Source organism: Callithrix jacchus, chromosome 2 (assembly GCF_049354715.1).
Source record: "Callithrix jacchus isolate 240 chromosome 2, calJac240_pri, whole genome shotgun sequence".
NCBI classification, from domain to species: Eukaryota; Metazoa; Chordata; class Mammalia; order Primates; family Cebidae; genus Callithrix; species Callithrix jacchus.
The window spans coordinates 200,424,979-200,441,888 of NC_133503.1; the positions used below are offsets into that span (position 1 = coordinate 200,424,979).

The window sequence follows — 16,910 nt, forward strand, 5'->3', positions numbered from 1 at the left end:
AATGAATGAAATAAAATGATGAAAGAACACTCATCTAGACACTTACTTTAACATGTCGTAACTAAAAAGCATATAAAATATAACATGGGAACAAAGTAGATAGCACAAAATCAAATTCCATCAACTGGAAAAAAAAATAAAGCACATTTTTAAAAAATCCTAATAGGAAAGAACCGAGATATACTGTTTTCACATAAGTATCTACTATAGAACCAAATAATTTTGTAGCTTATCTGAGACTTTTAAACATAAATGCCTAAGGGTGGATTTCATCAGTCACAAATTAGCGTAGAAAACAAACTGTTAATTAACACAATCTTTGGTCTGTAATTCTTCCTTGAATGTCTTCTGCATAAAGATCAAAATGGGTAAACTGATTAAATTTTAAAAGATCTAAAAAGAAGAAAAAACGACTGCAAACTAAATACGCAACACAATAACATTTATGTAGTATCTTAAAGTACGGTATTGTAAGAAATAAAAATAAAGCTCACCTTTTCCCAGTTAAGAAAAGCTCTCAGGCAGTTCAGAACCTCTCCCTTAGCACGCTGCCTGGCAACTAACTGCATTGCTTTATTAATCACCGATTGAGAGAGAAATATATCATGCCACATGTTTGCAATAAACAAAGTCAATTTTTCAGACTCTGGAAAATCTATGAGAAATAAAATAATACAATAAACCTTTTATGTATAATCAAGTGAATAAATTACAGATTAAGAATAACTTGTATTAATTTCATGGGTGCCTTGCAAGGCATCCTGCAATGGAGGAAACTGTCAGTGGGTAGCCCAGATGAGGCTCCGGTCACAGTCACTTCAAAAATCCGTTCTCCAACTTCCTCAGTCTCGGAATCCTCCCATTTGGTATGTGTCATTATAGGCCATTTTTACATATTACAGAAATCTGCATTACATTACATAGGTTATTATGCATTACATTTACTCACTGAGCACATAAAGCTTCAGATTTGAAGAAATTTTTTAAATAAATTCTGGATGACAATTCTTTTGTTGTAAATATTTTCTCCTACATCTGGCTTTATCTCTTTTTTAAAAATTAACTTAACTGACATGTAGTCTACAGACAATAAAATATTCTCTTTTCAAGTATAAAGTTGAATGAATTTTGACAAATGAATAAATCCAAGAAACAACAGCAGTCAATAGCATCATCCCAAAAGTTCTCTCGCCCTCATGCTCTGAGTGAATCACCTTACCCCAGTGACGGAGAAGCCCTCATCTACTGTCACTATACATTAGTTTGCCTTTTCTCAAGTATGTATTAATGGATTTTTGTAGCATGTACTCTTCTGTCCTACTCAGCATGTCGGTTTTGAGATTCATCCAAGTTGTTGCATACATTAGTAGTCTACTCCTTTGTATAGCCAAGTAATATTTAATTGTGTAAGACATCAAAATGTTTTCCATTCACTGGCTGATGGACATTTGTTTCCAGTTATGGGCTCCTATGAATGAAGATGTTATATCTGTGGGCCGGTCTATGAAATGATCCATCTCTGTGTTTCTGTTGCATAAGTGCCTATGAGTGGAATTTCTGGACCATAGGATAAATAAATGTTTTAATTTCATAAGAAATTGTCAAAGATCTTTCCAGTGTTTAACCTGTTTGGTGTACAATCATATCTTTTTAGTTTTCACTTTTCTGCTTTTTAGTTTTCTCTGTTCTGCTTTATCTATCATAGACACATCTAAGAATAGGGAGCTCAAAGCATAAACTCACTGCACTAAACTTATCTGTTAGTTTTTGAATCCTATGTTTATCTGGTGACAGCTCAGAGTAGAAACAAGACATAAATTCTCTACTTACAGAGTATACAAACTAGAGGAGCAGAGAGACTGCAAATAAAATCTCTTTTAAGAAGTGATAAATGCCATGAAGGCAAATAAAAAGAAGGGATCTAGGATGACTAGGAAGGTATGTGAAATTAGTGGAGTGAAACACAAGAGTTGAAGGAAACAGCAAGAAAGCTGTCAGCACAAAAGCCTGAGCTAAGAATGGGCTTGCTGTGGTTGAGGAAGAACGCGAAATCCTATGTGGTCTTGACTGAACCCATACCCCTTTCTGTCCCACCACCCACCAACTGCTAAACTTCATGTGTGGTTCTGTGACGTGACTATGGCCTATCAGCCCCATGGACAATTGTACCTCCATCTGATTCTGATCACGACAGAAATCCTAACATTCACTCAATAATGATTTGTTCAATAAATGAAAGAGTAAACAAAGAAATGAAGTGGGCAACTGAAACACACAGCCGCTTCACTCGAAACACTAAAAGGGATGGATATACGCAATCATCCTGCTTTATGAGTCTCATAAACATGGTAGTCAAAGATTATAAATATTTACCACTGAGATAAGGCTGATATGATATTAAGTTTCATTTGTATATCATATGATTTGAAAATACTGATGATTTGACACAGAGAAAAATGATTCCCAATCTGATCCACTAGTAGAGACAGAAGAAACAGTAAAGAGAAAAGATAATCACAGGACAACCCTCATGTCACCATCTCCTTTCAGCTTTCTCTGATCTACTTCTTCTCACCAGCCGACAAATTCATCTTAAAGTTGCTGCCCTTTCTACCTAGTGTTACAGCAGTGTGGCTTGTCACTTACCTTAAAGTATTCCCCATTTTAGGGCAATTATACCTAATTCTAAAGCAGCTGCACAGCGCATAAAACAAATAGTAATGAGAGATAATCATTTATTTACAAGTAGAAATACATGTGCTGATATAAGTAAGCCCTACTGAAGACCAGGTGCAGCTGGATATAGCCAAAGCTATTCAATGGACAAAACATAACATTATTTTAAAAGACACACAGGAATCACAGAGCTGAAAATAGAGACTCCAGTATAATAAGGTAAAAAAGGCAATCATAATTTCAATACAAAATTGTCACAATCTAAGCATACCTTCCTTAAGTAGGCTGTAGCAAAACAAGCGAGCTCTTTCCAAGTCTCCAAGTTGTCGACAAATACCCACATACACTCTGCAGAGGGCATGAATGTAATTGTGGTCCATAGATACCTTCTGAATTTTTAGTTCTGAGAGAATAGAGTGAAGCAAGCACTCTGCTAAATGCTGGATTAAAAAAAATAAAATAAAAAGGCAATGTACACTCATATTTATCTTTAGTCTACCAAAGATTACCTAAAAGTTACAAAACTTAAGAATCTACTGAAAAAATAAAACTTGCACTACACCAGAAAGTAGAGCACAGTAATAACTGGTAAGGACTTGCCTAGCATGGTAAGTCATGAGAATCGAGGTGGGGGCATTGGAAAAAATCCCCATACCAGTCTGTTTCCTATGGTTGATAATGCTGCAGATGCCAGAATTCAAGTCTCAAAAAACCTAGCTGCCAACTGCCACTACCACCAGTCAAATAAATAATAATTTCTTGGATTTTGCTCTATATAATCTGTGTATGCGAATATATTAAATACAGTATATAATTCTACTCTCATGCTGGTTTTCTAAACTCTAATTTATACTGGTTTAAATTTTGAAGTATTAAGTAACATTTTTCATCCTAAGGGAAAAATTAAATGATACATGCATTCATTTCCTTTCAAACTGACTTATAGAGCTCTTTATGCTTTCTGCAAGTAAGCAATCTAAAAAAATATGTATGCCAAAATGACTCCAGGTATATGCAGATAAGGACTAAGTGTGATCCTTTTGGCATTAGAAGTCATCAATGATACAGCACTTTAAAAGTCCTAATAAACTACATATGTAAATTTAAACCATCCCTTTTTTCCCTGTCTTGACACTAAGCATTTCTTCCTGTTTAATCTGTAACATTCATTACTGAAGAGTCTTTCTAGAAGACTCTCAAAACACTCAAGGAAAATAAAAAGTATGTGATAATTTGAGGCTTTGAAGAAAATAATTTTAAGCCTCTAAACATGCCAGGATAAAGTGGATACATGCAATTTTAGTCCTGATAAATACTTTTTTAAAAATTTAAGTAACTTGATGAATAGAAAAGATCAAATCTCCAGTGTCTTTTCATATTTTAAATGTGTAAAATGCTGGCTAGAAATAAAGTTTACAGGGATAACTCTCATCCTTAAAATAAAATTTTGTTCATGGCCATCTACACATCTTGCTGGCAGTAGACAGCATCTGTCTGTGAAGACACGTAATCACTGATGCACTTAGAAAAGAACATTTGTAAGATGCTGCCTAGAAATGTTTACAGGGATAACTCTCATCCTCGAAATAAAACTTCTGTTTGGTCATCTACAGATTTTGCTGGCAGTAGATAGCATCTGTCTTTGAGGACATGTAATCCATAATGCACTTAGAAAAGGGCAGCCACATACCTTTTTTGTTGTACTAAATTCATAAACAACTTCTTTCTCTTGATCTCTCATCACGGGCTTTTTGGAGATATTTCCCACATATACATGACTACGAATGACAGGTAACAGATCGAAAGAAAACTCTGCAATTTTCTTCAGCGCATTAGCTATGGCTTTATCATGGGACTCCACAGTTTCCTTTGGACTTAAAGGCAACTGTGAAACTGCACTGATGGCTGGAGTAGAACTTCTTTCCTCATCTGTTGTTGCAACTTCAGTTGGAGGAAGGTTCCTTGGGAGGTTCTTGTGGATTCCTTCTGCAGTGACTCCCCTGGCTTCTGGTTCTGGGGACCCAGTGTCCAGGCGCAGTCTTTTAGCACTTCTCAGTGTAGACGCTGACAGCGTTCTTTTCCCACTTGAATCCTGATGAGTCCCCAAATCTTTTGACTTGTCTTGGTTACAGTCACCACCAGAGCTGCTCCCAGTTTTGACAAAAGCAGTTGCTGCTGAAGTGATCGTTTTGAATCCTATCATAGCACTGGCGGGTCCTGGTAAATTCTTACAGTCAGCAGGTGAACCTCGCGTGAGTTGAATATTCCCTCTGAGGATGTTGAGGGTCCGGGCCCTGGCAGATAACTCTGGGTACATGGTGTCAAGGATTTTCACAGAATTCTCCTGGGGCCCTCCAACAGCAGCATGGCCAGGTGCACAGGGTGGTAGTCTGCCAGGCACAGGAAGTGCGTGCTTTGGTGTGGCTGCACAGAACTGCAGAGGAGACGACACTACCCTCTCACTGGCTGACACAGTGGACGGAGATGGAGAAGGATCTGGAGGAGAGGCACGTCTGGGGTCCTCCGGCCATGGAGACATGACAGGAGGCACTGGGGTTTCACATAAGGGAGAAATCTGGCCAACAGGAGAAGTTGGTGAGGAAGGACTAGAACTCGATATCAGAGGAGAGAGTGGCTGTGAAGTCCTTGGAGGTGTAGCTATTAGAGGAGCAAGAAGAGGCGGCAAAGGAGGCCCCACCTCTTGCCGTATTTTACTCAGCGTGTCAGGAGAGCAATCTGTAGGTGTGGATGTATCAGCATTTGCTAAAATCGTCTGAGTTTGGCTTCTTTGAGTTTTTGTACAACTTTTTTCCCCTGAAAATGACTGAGAAACTTCACTCTGATGAGTTTCAACTCTGCTTGATGCTGAAGTTTTTACTGGTTTGTTTGATTGATCTTTGTTTGAAATCTTTGATCGATTCTTGTTTTTGCCAGATGGCTCTAGTTTTGAGTTATAATATGTGTGATCAGATGCAACAATCTGAGTCTCAAAGTTTTGATCATATATTTGAGAACTGATCCATATACTAGGCTTAACGGGTCTATTTCGCAAACGACTTTTATCAAAGTTGGTGCTCTGACCACTGCTTGAAACATCCTCTTGAGGACACGAAATATTATTGTCACATGGAGCCTCTTGAAATGCAGGGCCAGTGTGACTGGCCTCTGGGGACTTCTCAGCAGAAGTCACTGGGATACAACCAGCTTCCAGCTCTCCTTGATCCTGAGAAACAGGGATGTCTCCAGGAGTGTCACACAGTGTGACCTGGTCCACATGTGGCATAACAGCTACACCACTGATGATTGTCCAGTTGTCCCCCTTTTCAATGACTAGATTCTGATCCTTATTTATAAGTACGTTTATAACTTCTGAGGTCACCGTGGCTATCTGACACTGAAATGTTGCTTCGGCCTCACAATTAGAACTTTGCTCCATCAGTGGCTCTGTTACGGAGTCAGAGCACAAGGCTGATGGCTCCACAGGTTCTACCAGGACTTCTTCCTCACCACTGGTTTGCCCGCATGCATCTGAGTTGGCCTCTGGTCCGCTCTGAATGTTTTCATTGTGAGGCCCACCGCGAATGGGAGAGCTGCCCTCAGTGTCCGCGGCAGCTATCTGCGGGGGTGGTTCTGAACCATGTGATGAGGAGCCAGTCACTTCCCGAGATGGACCTTTCTCTTTTAAATTCTCAGTGGTCATGTTGTTATTTACATTTAAGAGCAATAAACTGCCAGCATCTTTACCACTGCCATCTTCAGAATTTGTTTGAAGTTCTTGCCTAATCTTGGTGAGAACTTCAGACAGAGTTTCCAAAGAACACTGAGTGAGCTGACTTGTATTTTTTAATGAATAATCATCTTCCTCTGATTCAATCCACTCTTCACAGGTTCCAAGTATTTCTTCTTCACAGGGTTGCTTTCTATATTTTTCTCCTGATATTTCACTGGGCTTTAGTTCTTTGTTCATTTCTTTGCTTAGGGTTCCTTTACTAGAACATTCAGAAACAGAGTCCCCTGAACTATAATCCCCTAATTGACAGCTCTCAAGAAACATCACAACCTCTGATGTGGAAAGTCTATCTAGCTCAGAAAAAGTACTTATGTTAAAATCTTGCAGAGCTGACGTCAAACAACCTACCTCTAAAGAAGGCCTCACCTCGGCTACACCAGCATCTCCATCTGCTAAATTTTTCTGTGAGTCTTCAGGAGCATCTTGCTGTTCGCTCCCCTCACTGCAGCTAAATGCCTCACTATCCTCTGCCTCAGTGTCATCTCCCCGCTCTCGAATGCCTGTGAAACAAGGTAAGGTAGCAGAAGGGCTACTTTGGGAGGTATCCTGTGTCTCTCCAGCTTTTCTGCAAAATGCTGGAGATAAAGTGGTGTCTGTGGTGCTAAAACCTTCAGGCAAAGCACCAACAGGAGTTGTAGATTTCAACTTCCAAGGTCCATTAGCACTTTGTGGTGTGCTAGCAGTACCATTTGCAACAGCCAGAGCATCACCACCAGACCTCTCTGTGTCTCCACAGGCCATTTCATCAACAGAAAAGCCTCCTGACATGGTCACTTCTGCGGCTGGAAGCACCTCACTGCTATCTGTCCCACTTGAGTCCAGATCTGTGGCCTGAGGAGGCTGCCCCTGCTTCTGCCCATCTTCTTGCACTGCAGCTTCTCTCACAATGTCTTGGTTTTGGACGAGGATGTCTTCAGAAGATAAAGATAATCTGCTACTTGTGGAACAATCCGAATTTTCTACTGGTGAAGAACCACCTGAAGAACTAAAATCTAGTTTTCTCCGAGAGGCAGAAACTTCTGGTGAAACGCTTTTCACAGCAGCCACCTCCCTGATGTTTTGAGTTGTATCGTCTCTTTCCCCATCACATTTTGCTAGAGTTGACATATGATCAGTTTTGTTGCCATTATTTTCTGTTACTAAGGTAGGCTCATTCCTATGCGGCCTCAAGTGTTCCAATTTAGCACTCTGAACCTTTTCAGGTCTTGTCTGTTTTGTGATAACTGACACTTGATTAGGCAACACTGATGCAGTGGTCTTCAATTCTACAGGACTGTTATTTTCTCTAAGAAGGTTAGGCTTGGGTGTTGGTCCTCTATTTTGTAGGGATGGCACTACCTTTTGTAACTGATGGCTAGTCTTTTGTTCATATTCTGATTTAGCTCTCAGACTTTCTTCGCCACCTTTCCTTAATAAATCACTATGGTGCCACGAAGTACTTTTAACAAAACCCAAACCACTCTTTATCAAGGCAGCCTGAGAACCTATTAATGATGTGAAATCTGGCTTATTTCGTGTGACCTCTATTCTTGGATCCTGACTTTCACATTGCCCATCTTTTGTAGCTTTCATAAATACTGACCGAGGAAGTGAATGTATTTTGGTCAAGCCTTTTACGATTTTTGTATATTCTATCCCATTGCTCTTCTGATCATTAAAATTAGATGCTCCCAATTCAGAGCTCAAGGCATGCATGCTATTCTCCAAATTGTTTCCTCCTATAGAACACTCTGGTGGCTCAGACTGCAGATGTAACGTGTTTAAAGTTTTAGTTTGTAATTTATGTTCTGAATGATGCGATTCAGTAGAGAATACTTTAGTAGTAATATCTGTATCATTACCACAGTCTAACCCGGAAGAAGACTGGGGATTACTGCCAATAGACAATGCTACCAAGGCAGAAGAGGAAGAAAAACTGGTTTCAACACCAAGCCCTGCTACATCCATTGCATCGCCTGAATCATCATCTTCTGATTCAGGCGATTCTCCTAAAGTGAACCCTTGTGTATCTTCCTTTTCCTTTTCCAATTCTCTAGACTGTCTGTGAAAATGGCCAGAAACTGTGATACAGTCTGGTTCAGAAGTGATTTCATTAATTCGTGTCCACTTAGTAAACTCTGATTTGGGCGAACCTATCATTTTAGACAATAGGGTTTTTCCTTCAGATTCCATGAGTTCATTTAATGGCCTCTTCTTGCCAAGGGGAGAAGAATAGAACTCTGACTTCCGAGTGGCAGCTTCCTTTTCTTGTGCTGGACAGGCAGACAATCTCTCAATGCACAAACCCTGAGTGTGTTTATGAATGGTTCTCTCGGTTTGCACTGACTTATCCATCTCCCTAACCTCTACTTGTCTTTTTGTCTCATGTAAAATGTCTCTTTTTCTATCACTCATGGATTGAGATGCTGTGGTCCAGTGTTTTTCACCAGCTAAGGAGTGTGTGGCAGAAGATTCACTCAGTGCTGCTGTGAAAGTTTCGAGTCCAGCAGTTGTCACTTTATTTACTTCCCATGTATTTAGAGCTTGGACAGCTTCATGTGATTTGGGCTTTTCCTCCCATGTACCACTGTCTTTATTTTTTCTCAATGAGCCAAAATAATTCTGTGATTCAGCTGTATCATCTTCGGAAACAGACTCAGCAGAATTTCTAAGATGGACCGAGTCATTATCACTGGAATCTGTATACTCTCCAAAGTAGGTTTCCTTTAAAAATATGAATTATACTTGTCAAAAACGAATTCAAAAGATTACATGACTATCATTTAGATGCATTATTTTTTTAAAGTACATGATGCTTCCTGAAGAACCTTTAAGATCACATTTGAGCAAGGGCATGCTGGGGCCTAGACTCTCTGTGGTGGGTAGGCAGTTCTCCAGCTCTGGTCCAACACTGTTCTGCTCTCTCCCTACGGATGCCCAGCACCCCACAGACACCTCCCCCAATAACAGACATGCTTCCAAGTGCCACACCCCACTCTACACAGGGTTAGGTTTGTTCTCTTAACTTTCAAATATTCCTACTTGCAAACTGTTACCTCCCCATCATCTCATAACAAAGGGTCTGACACAGGTTGCTAGCTTCTGGCTTCACAGCTCTCTATTTCCTCTCCCTCCGGTGTCTGACTTGTGCCTGGTACAGCCTTGTGCAGGGGAGGAGGGTCGTTGTCTTGTGGGTCTCTCCTGCCACCTATCTCCTCCCCAACATGTCCTCACAGAGTGCTGCAGCCTGACTGATGTCATCAACGCACACCTGTGCTACCCTTACAAAGCTCTCTTTCTCCCAGCCCATTCTCCAGCCACCTCTGCTCCAGAAATTTTTCCTGACCCCCAACTTGTCCCCTCCTGAGTTAACTGCCTAGAGCATGTGGCCCACTTGGCATGTGGCCCACTTGGCATGTGCTGAAACCATCAACTTCTTGTCTCTATTCTGTTAGAGAACAGTGGACTGGTGAAGATTAAAAGCTGCTAACATTATCTTGCTCCTACTGAAAGAATTCTTTCCTCTTTTGAACTCCAAAGTACCATCATCTCCTGGCTTTCCTCTGCTATTCTGCCCTGGTTTCAATCTCCTTTATTCACTCTTTTTCTTTCTTTTTTTTTTTTGGAGACGGGGTCTCGCTGTGTTGCCCAGGCTGGAGTACAGTGGTGGGATCTAGGCTCACTGCAACTTCCGTCTCCCGGGTTCAAACGATTCTTCTACCTCAGCCTCCTGAGTAGCTGGGATTACAGGCACATGCCACCTTGCCCACCTAAGTTTTGTATTTTTAGTAGAGACAGGGTTTTACCATGTTGGTCAGGCTGGTCCCAAACTCCTGACCTCGTGATCCGCCCACCTTGGCCTCCCAAAGTGATGGGATTACAGGCGTGAGCCACAGCGCCTGGCCTCCTCACTTTTTCTACTCGCCACTTACGTAGAGACAGTTCCCCAGGGTCTTGACTGGGACCCTATCTTTTTCTCCTCCTATATACTCTTACTGGATAACATCAGGGCTGCGTGACTTCTGCTGCACTCAAATGCTGGCATGTCCAGAACGCCTGTGCCCCACTACAGCCTCCCTCCAGCACCTCGCCTGTGTATATGCATAGCTCATATCTAACATTCTATACATTATTCTCCCAAACAGGGTCTCTTCTTATATTTATTATGTTTCAATATGACTCCTCCATCTCCCCTAACTACCATATTCAAAATGTCACTGAATACTGATCAATTGACCTCATAACACTTTTCAAACCAGTCCCTACCTCATTAACCCCAATGCCACAACTTAGGTTCAGGTATCAAGAATTACGTGAGCTGCTTATTAAGCCGCTACCCTGTCCATGGTCTTGTCTATTTTCTGTCTAGCTTCCCACTCCCTACTCACTCATACTGAAATGAAACTTTCAATCCATGTCTTTGGATTCATCAAAGATTTCCCCCTTCAGGATAAAGTGGGAACTCCTTGGGAGAATGTACATGGCCTTTCACAGTCTCATCTGCATGAATCTGCCCCACACAGAGTTCACCCTTGCTTCTACACTACCATGTGAACAGCTTCTCCACCTGAAGTACCACCACTCACTCCTTAAAACTCAGTGTGGGGACCGAATTTTCAGAAGAATCCTGCCTGCCTGCCTGCCTGCCTGCCTCCTACCCCAGCCTGGCCTCTATTCAGGACGGAGCTGCTTTTCTTTATCCTCTCGAGCAGTATGTTTTCTACCACTGCAGGGCTCTACCCAGCAATGCAACTGTTTGCTCCCTGACTGCTCTGAACTCCACACAATGAACCCCACTGAGAAGCAATGGCACCTTTTGTCACCTCTGCACTCCCAGTGTCTAGCCTGGTGCCTGGAACATAAGAGGCACACATGGTGTTTTGTGAAGTAAGAAATTGATTCTGAGAGCAAAACATATATCTGCTCCTTAAGACAAAAAGTATATACATCTGCTTCATAAAAACTAACTTCCTAAGATACTACTATAAACCATTTAGCAAACACACAAAAAGATGAATTCATCAAATAAAGGTAGAGAACTTGGCTAAGTTAAGGGACATGTATACTATACACACAGACTTTCCTATCACTATATAACTCCATGCATACAAATATGTGCAAATATGTGTTTAATTCAGTCATTCCATACAAAAGATAAAAACAATTAAGACACAGTTATCTAATTTGGTTGTGAATAAAGACTAACTAAAATGCAACCATAACACAAAGTGAAAAAATTCAAACTATATATGTTGATCCAAAGGGTGGTGGCATGCTTTTTAAAATCCTCATGTTACCCCCTAACAAAATTGGCTAAAATGAATAATCTGTGCATTAGTATCACTAATATCCTTTGAGCATAAATGACATATTAGGATAGACAATGTACCCACTTAGTAATTCTAATTCAGAGAGCAAAACTCACAGGTGCAAATGAAGGTATGGAATCCAGGTGCGGTGATGACATCAGAGGGGGCGAGGGCACTGGAGACAGAAGAGGAGGGGGAAGTTTGAAGAAGTCAATTGCAGCTTGAAGATCTTCATCAAAAAAAAGATCATGGTCAACCAAGTCAGTGCTGCCACTGTCATGATGACTTTGTACTAAAACCTCAAGATTTCCATTCTCGTTAAAAACGTGATCAGAACTACAATTTGTTCCACTAGAGCTCTCTTTTTCCACATTTTGACATGAAATGTCCTCCTCTATCTCCATGGACAGTTTCGTGAGGCATGTCTGCACATTTGAGGTCCTGAGAGGGCTGCCTTGTGCTAGAGGTAGCGTGCCATCTTCCCCAGGCACTCTGGAGCTGGTGATTGCTTTGGCAGGTTTTTCTGTGTTGGGGAACAAAAGTAAGTATCAGGTATTTACAATATCAAGAAAACTTAAAAAAAAAAAAACAACCTTATTATAACAGTTCAAAATGCTTGAAATATTAAGTCCAAGTAAGCAAAAATTGTTTTTTAAAAGGCAACCAATCAGTTGCTAAACATTATCCTAGAAGATCAATAGATTTCATACAAGTATGCTAGCCTTGCAGTAAGAAAAGTGAGACTGACAGGTGAGATGGACCGGTGGGTGGATGCATGACACAGCTGGAAAGGCATCCATGGCCATGGAAACGAACCCTGCTGGCTCACTTGGTCTCTGAATGAATCTTTCCATACAACCAGCACAAGTTGTCAGAAATCAACTTTGTGTCTACAGGTTGATACAGAACTCTATTTTCTGTCTATAGAGTGATTTGAAATCAATGAGTATCAAGCCTACCCACTGCACAGATACAGCCATATCTGTACAATGCTCTCTGAGAGATCTGATGCGGTCTATGAATACTCAGTATGATAATGCAACAGAAAAGTTTCTACAAAAAGCTAATCCATTTAGGGTCTTGATTTTAGTGAACTTCAGTGGTACTATTCATTTGATTCCATAACCTTTTATTATATTGGCAAGCTTTAAAAATAAGTTCTACAGTGGATCCAGGGATCCTTGGATAAGCAGTTGATTCTAGGGCTGGGGCGGGAAAATCCAAGTTGAGACTGAAACATCTTGTGGTACCAGAAGTAAACAACTCAAAAAGGACGTAGCATTTATGAAGGGCGCAGGAGCCAATCTGAAGAAGCTCCCACCAAAGCTAAAAGGGTAGCACCGATTAATGATTTATGAAATAAAATAAATACCTATGAGACTATACTGCTGTAAACAAGTAAGTTAATAAATGGTGGAGAAGGAACAGCTCTTCCTTACATAAGAATTCCAATTAAAAAATGCAGATGGAATGAGACAAATAAAAAAATTATTCTTTGGCAAATACAAAAGCAATAATTATAGCAAGCAGGCAAGATCCACTGCTGGATGCTAAAATCAGCAGGTGACAATGTGAAAAAAAACCCAGAATATTTGCATAATGTTAAAGACTCTTTCTCAAGTTGATTCATTAGGAAAAAAGAGTAACTTTACAATAGAGAAACCTGCAGATACCACCTTAACCAAGTGATCAAGGTTAGAGCCAGTGATAATACATGTCCACATCACCTATCCCCAGAACAATTCCCTAAGCAAAGAGAAACATCACCCCTGTGGCGTTCTTGACATAAATATACAACCTCAATCTAACATGAGAAAACATCAGACAAGCCAAAACAATGGACTTTTTACAAAATTATTCTACAAAATAATACTCTCCCAAAGTGTAAAATATATGAGAGATTAAAAAACGAACTTTTGGAATGAAGGAGGAGAAAGCAAGATGACTGCTAAAAGCAGCATGAGTTCTGGGCCAGCATCCTGGAAAGAAAGGATACCCAGGGAAAACTGTGAAATTCACAGCGTAGTTAACAGGGTTAAACCCAATGTTCTGGTTTTGATCACTGGTAACTGAAAATGTTAAAAATCATGCAACCGGCTAAGGGATCCACAGGGATTCTCAGAACTATTTTTGTAACCGTCCTCATATGAAGATAAAAATTAAAACAAAAGAATGTCTTATGGTATAATAAGATTCCAAAGATGCCATGTTCTTCCTTCTACTTGGGAAAAATTAACATATTTATCCCTCAAAAGCATGTTTTTAAATAAAAACATCAGTTTATTAAATGAAGAATAGCTCTTTTAATAACAGCTTGAAAATATAAAATCAAATGCTTAAAATAGAATACTGATGGACAGACAATGCCAAAGAGCATCCCCAGGTTGCTTTTACTAAACAGATGAATTGATAAAAACTGAGGGGACTAAATTAGGAGTTGTGGGTACCATGTGGTTTCTACCAATGGGGACCTGGTAGGTGAATTGAGGGAAACATCTACTTAAAGGAACTCCATCAAATATGCGTCTGTATACTCAACAAGTTCTGGGTCCACCATTAAGTAAGAATCAGTAAGTTGTCCCTTAACGTTTTTCCAAGGGAACTTTGCCTTCAGAAGCATGAGAGGAAAATAAGGTGCAGGACTATTGATTTAGAACCTCAGTGACCTGTGAGTTTATAGCAGCTAACCTAAGAAATTAGTAAAACGACGAAAAGCTAAATAAGAAGCACTTTAATCTTACACAAGCCAGCTGTCTTCTCCCCCTCCACTCGGGGTAGCTAAATCGACTATCACTGTGAATGTGCTAGAATACCTCCATGATGTTCATCTTCGAATCAAGATGTTCAACCAAAGAAACTGATAAATTACATTAAAAATAAACTGGATTGATCAAATTCATGAAATGATTCCGAAAAAACCGTGCATCCTTCAAGTCTCCCCTCCCCGCCTGCGTGGCGTGCCTCTGCTACTTGACCTTCTAGTTTTTCTCAAGGTTCTCTGATGAAAGCTGAATACATTTACTGGGATTAGAAGTCACACTGAAGGGAAATGAGTTTTGTATAGTTTAAAGTACTGATTCTAGCTTATTTCATTCTTTCACAGCTGTAATGCCTATGGCAAACCTCTCTACTTTCACATATGCAATCTGTTTCTGTAAGCTTCTCTCTCACCTGGGACACATCTGCTGCCTTCACCAGGTAGTCTGTGTGTTGTGTTTACACAGAGCCAGAGTTCCTTCAGAAGCAGTTTCACTTTTCCTGTGAAACAGAGTAAAGCATTAAAGTCAAGTCATTTGGCTCACCCTACACAAGGCCAAAAAATACTTCTGTGAAATCAGGGTTTATAAGCGACTTAGGAAATTAGGTAACTTAAACATCTTCCCCAAACTCAACCACTCTGCACAGTATGGTCAGTTATTGATAAAAAGGGCTGCAATACTTTAGCTAAGAATTGAAGGCTGAAGATACATTTGTTTGCTTTAAAAAAAAAATTAGTGTCAGAGGGAGAGGATTCAAAAGACCATGTGTACTTGTTGTTAAAGGTTTTTTTATCCCTTTATGTATGCATGGGACAAATGAATCTTTGGCCCACACATTTTCACCAGAGAGTGCTTGAAGATGGGGAAGGAAACACAGTTAATAACCAATAATGGATCTGGGCTCTACGTATTCCATAAAGAGTAAAGAAGCATCCCTCAGTTATAAGAGGTTATCAGAGAAGTCATCAGACTTGACCATGCTGTAATTAACCTGGGGAGTTCAAGGATTACAGATAATCCATCCATGGACTTGAGGGGAGACTAGATGGGAAGCAAAATGTGTGTGTATGAACATATGAATAGGAATAGGAACCGATCATCACACACACCAGAAGAAAGAGAAGCACATACTTTTATAAGGAAAGTAAAAACCTTTGGAATTTTTATACATTTTCAAAGAGACGTAAATTTCTAAAATAATTAAGAACCACTAATTCAAATTGAAAGGCCAAGGGATGCTGCAACTAAGGCAGCCCTAATGAAATAACTGTAACATTAAGAATATTACACTGTGGTTTTAAAGCTCTTTTACATTAATACAAATTTCAAAACCTCTAAAGCAAAAAATATTTATGAAAATATAGGGTGCCGCGGTGGCTCCGGCCAGTTGTCCTGGAGCTTGAGGAGGCGAGGCCGTGAGTTCAAGGCCAACCTGAGCAACATAACAAGCTCTCATTGATTAACAAAAAAAAAAAAAGAAAGAAAAAGAAAAGAAAAGAAAAGAAAAGAAAAGGAAAGGAAGGAAGGAAGGAAGGAAGGAAGGAAGGAAGGAAGGAAGGAAGGAGAGAAAGAAAGAAAGAAAGAAAGAAAGAAAGAAAGAAAGAAAGAAAGAAAGAAAGAAAGAAAATATAACTATGAATAGCTTGTGGTGAAATGTGCATAAAGGACAACCCAAACTAATTAAAATTCGACTAAAAGTAGCTTAACTATTATGTAACTTTCAGGCCACCTCAAAAGTTCTATTAGAGTTTCCTTGAACTTAAGTTTTTTAATTAGCCTTAAGCATTTACTAAAATTAGTGAAACCTTTAATCCAGTTCAAGAGAAGCTTAGAAGACCAACCTTTAAAAACCCAAATGCCTCAGGGAATCCCAGATTTTGTAAGAGATTAGCTTTACTGAAGATGGCAGACTGCATCGCTCCAAAAGATGACGTCCACAGAAAGGGTACAGGCCGGCTGTGGAGGCCAGCTCACAGACAAGTGTGAAAGGCTGGGCACTGCCAAGCAACCTTCTGATTGCCACTGTGTGTGAGCCGTGTCCATTTTTCAGTTCAAAAATTCTGTGATCGTGTAGCTTATCTACGTTGTGATATGACCTACCCAAAAGTCTGCTTCCAAACACTGTAATCCCCTTTGCTTAAATGACCTGACCAGGATCCCTGCTTATTACGTATACCCAAAGCAGCAAACAAGGAACCTTAAAAAAAAGAAAAAAAGTTACTTTTCCATTCTTACGGAGGCTATCATCCAGAGCTATGTCTTTTCTAACTGAGCACTCATTACTGCTAACCTGACACCAAAAAATAAATAAGAGTGCTCTATGCCTAACAAAGCAGAAAAAAAAATCCTCAGCCTTAACTTCATACCTAATTGTGAAGATAACACCGCCTTAAAGTG

At 40.0% G+C, this 16,910-nt stretch overlaps 1 protein-coding gene across 5 annotated transcripts in view; it reads right to left on the reverse strand.

Moving 5' to 3' along the window:
• ICE1 (interactor of little elongation complex ELL subunit 1) overlaps nt 1-16,910 on the reverse strand; it is a 171,254-nt gene that overhangs the window by 123,863 nt on the left and 30,481 nt on the right. For all 5 annotated transcript variants that reach the window (XR_013532696.1, XR_008479769.2, XR_008479770.2 and 2 more), the window contains 5 exons: nt 14,926-15,012; nt 11,871-12,277; nt 4,367-9,169; nt 2,948-3,116; nt 495-655 (listed from right to left, as the gene is read on the reverse strand). Coding sequence is in view for 2 of the 5 variants with exons in the window: in XM_054252340.2 (XP_054108315.1) it covers nt 495-655; nt 2,948-3,116; nt 4,367-9,169; nt 11,871-12,277; nt 14,926-15,012 (5,627 nt within the window). In the remaining 3 variants the exon portion in view is untranslated. The remainder of the gene's footprint in view (nt 1-494; nt 656-2,947; nt 3,117-4,366; nt 9,170-11,870; nt 12,278-14,925; nt 15,013-16,910) is intronic.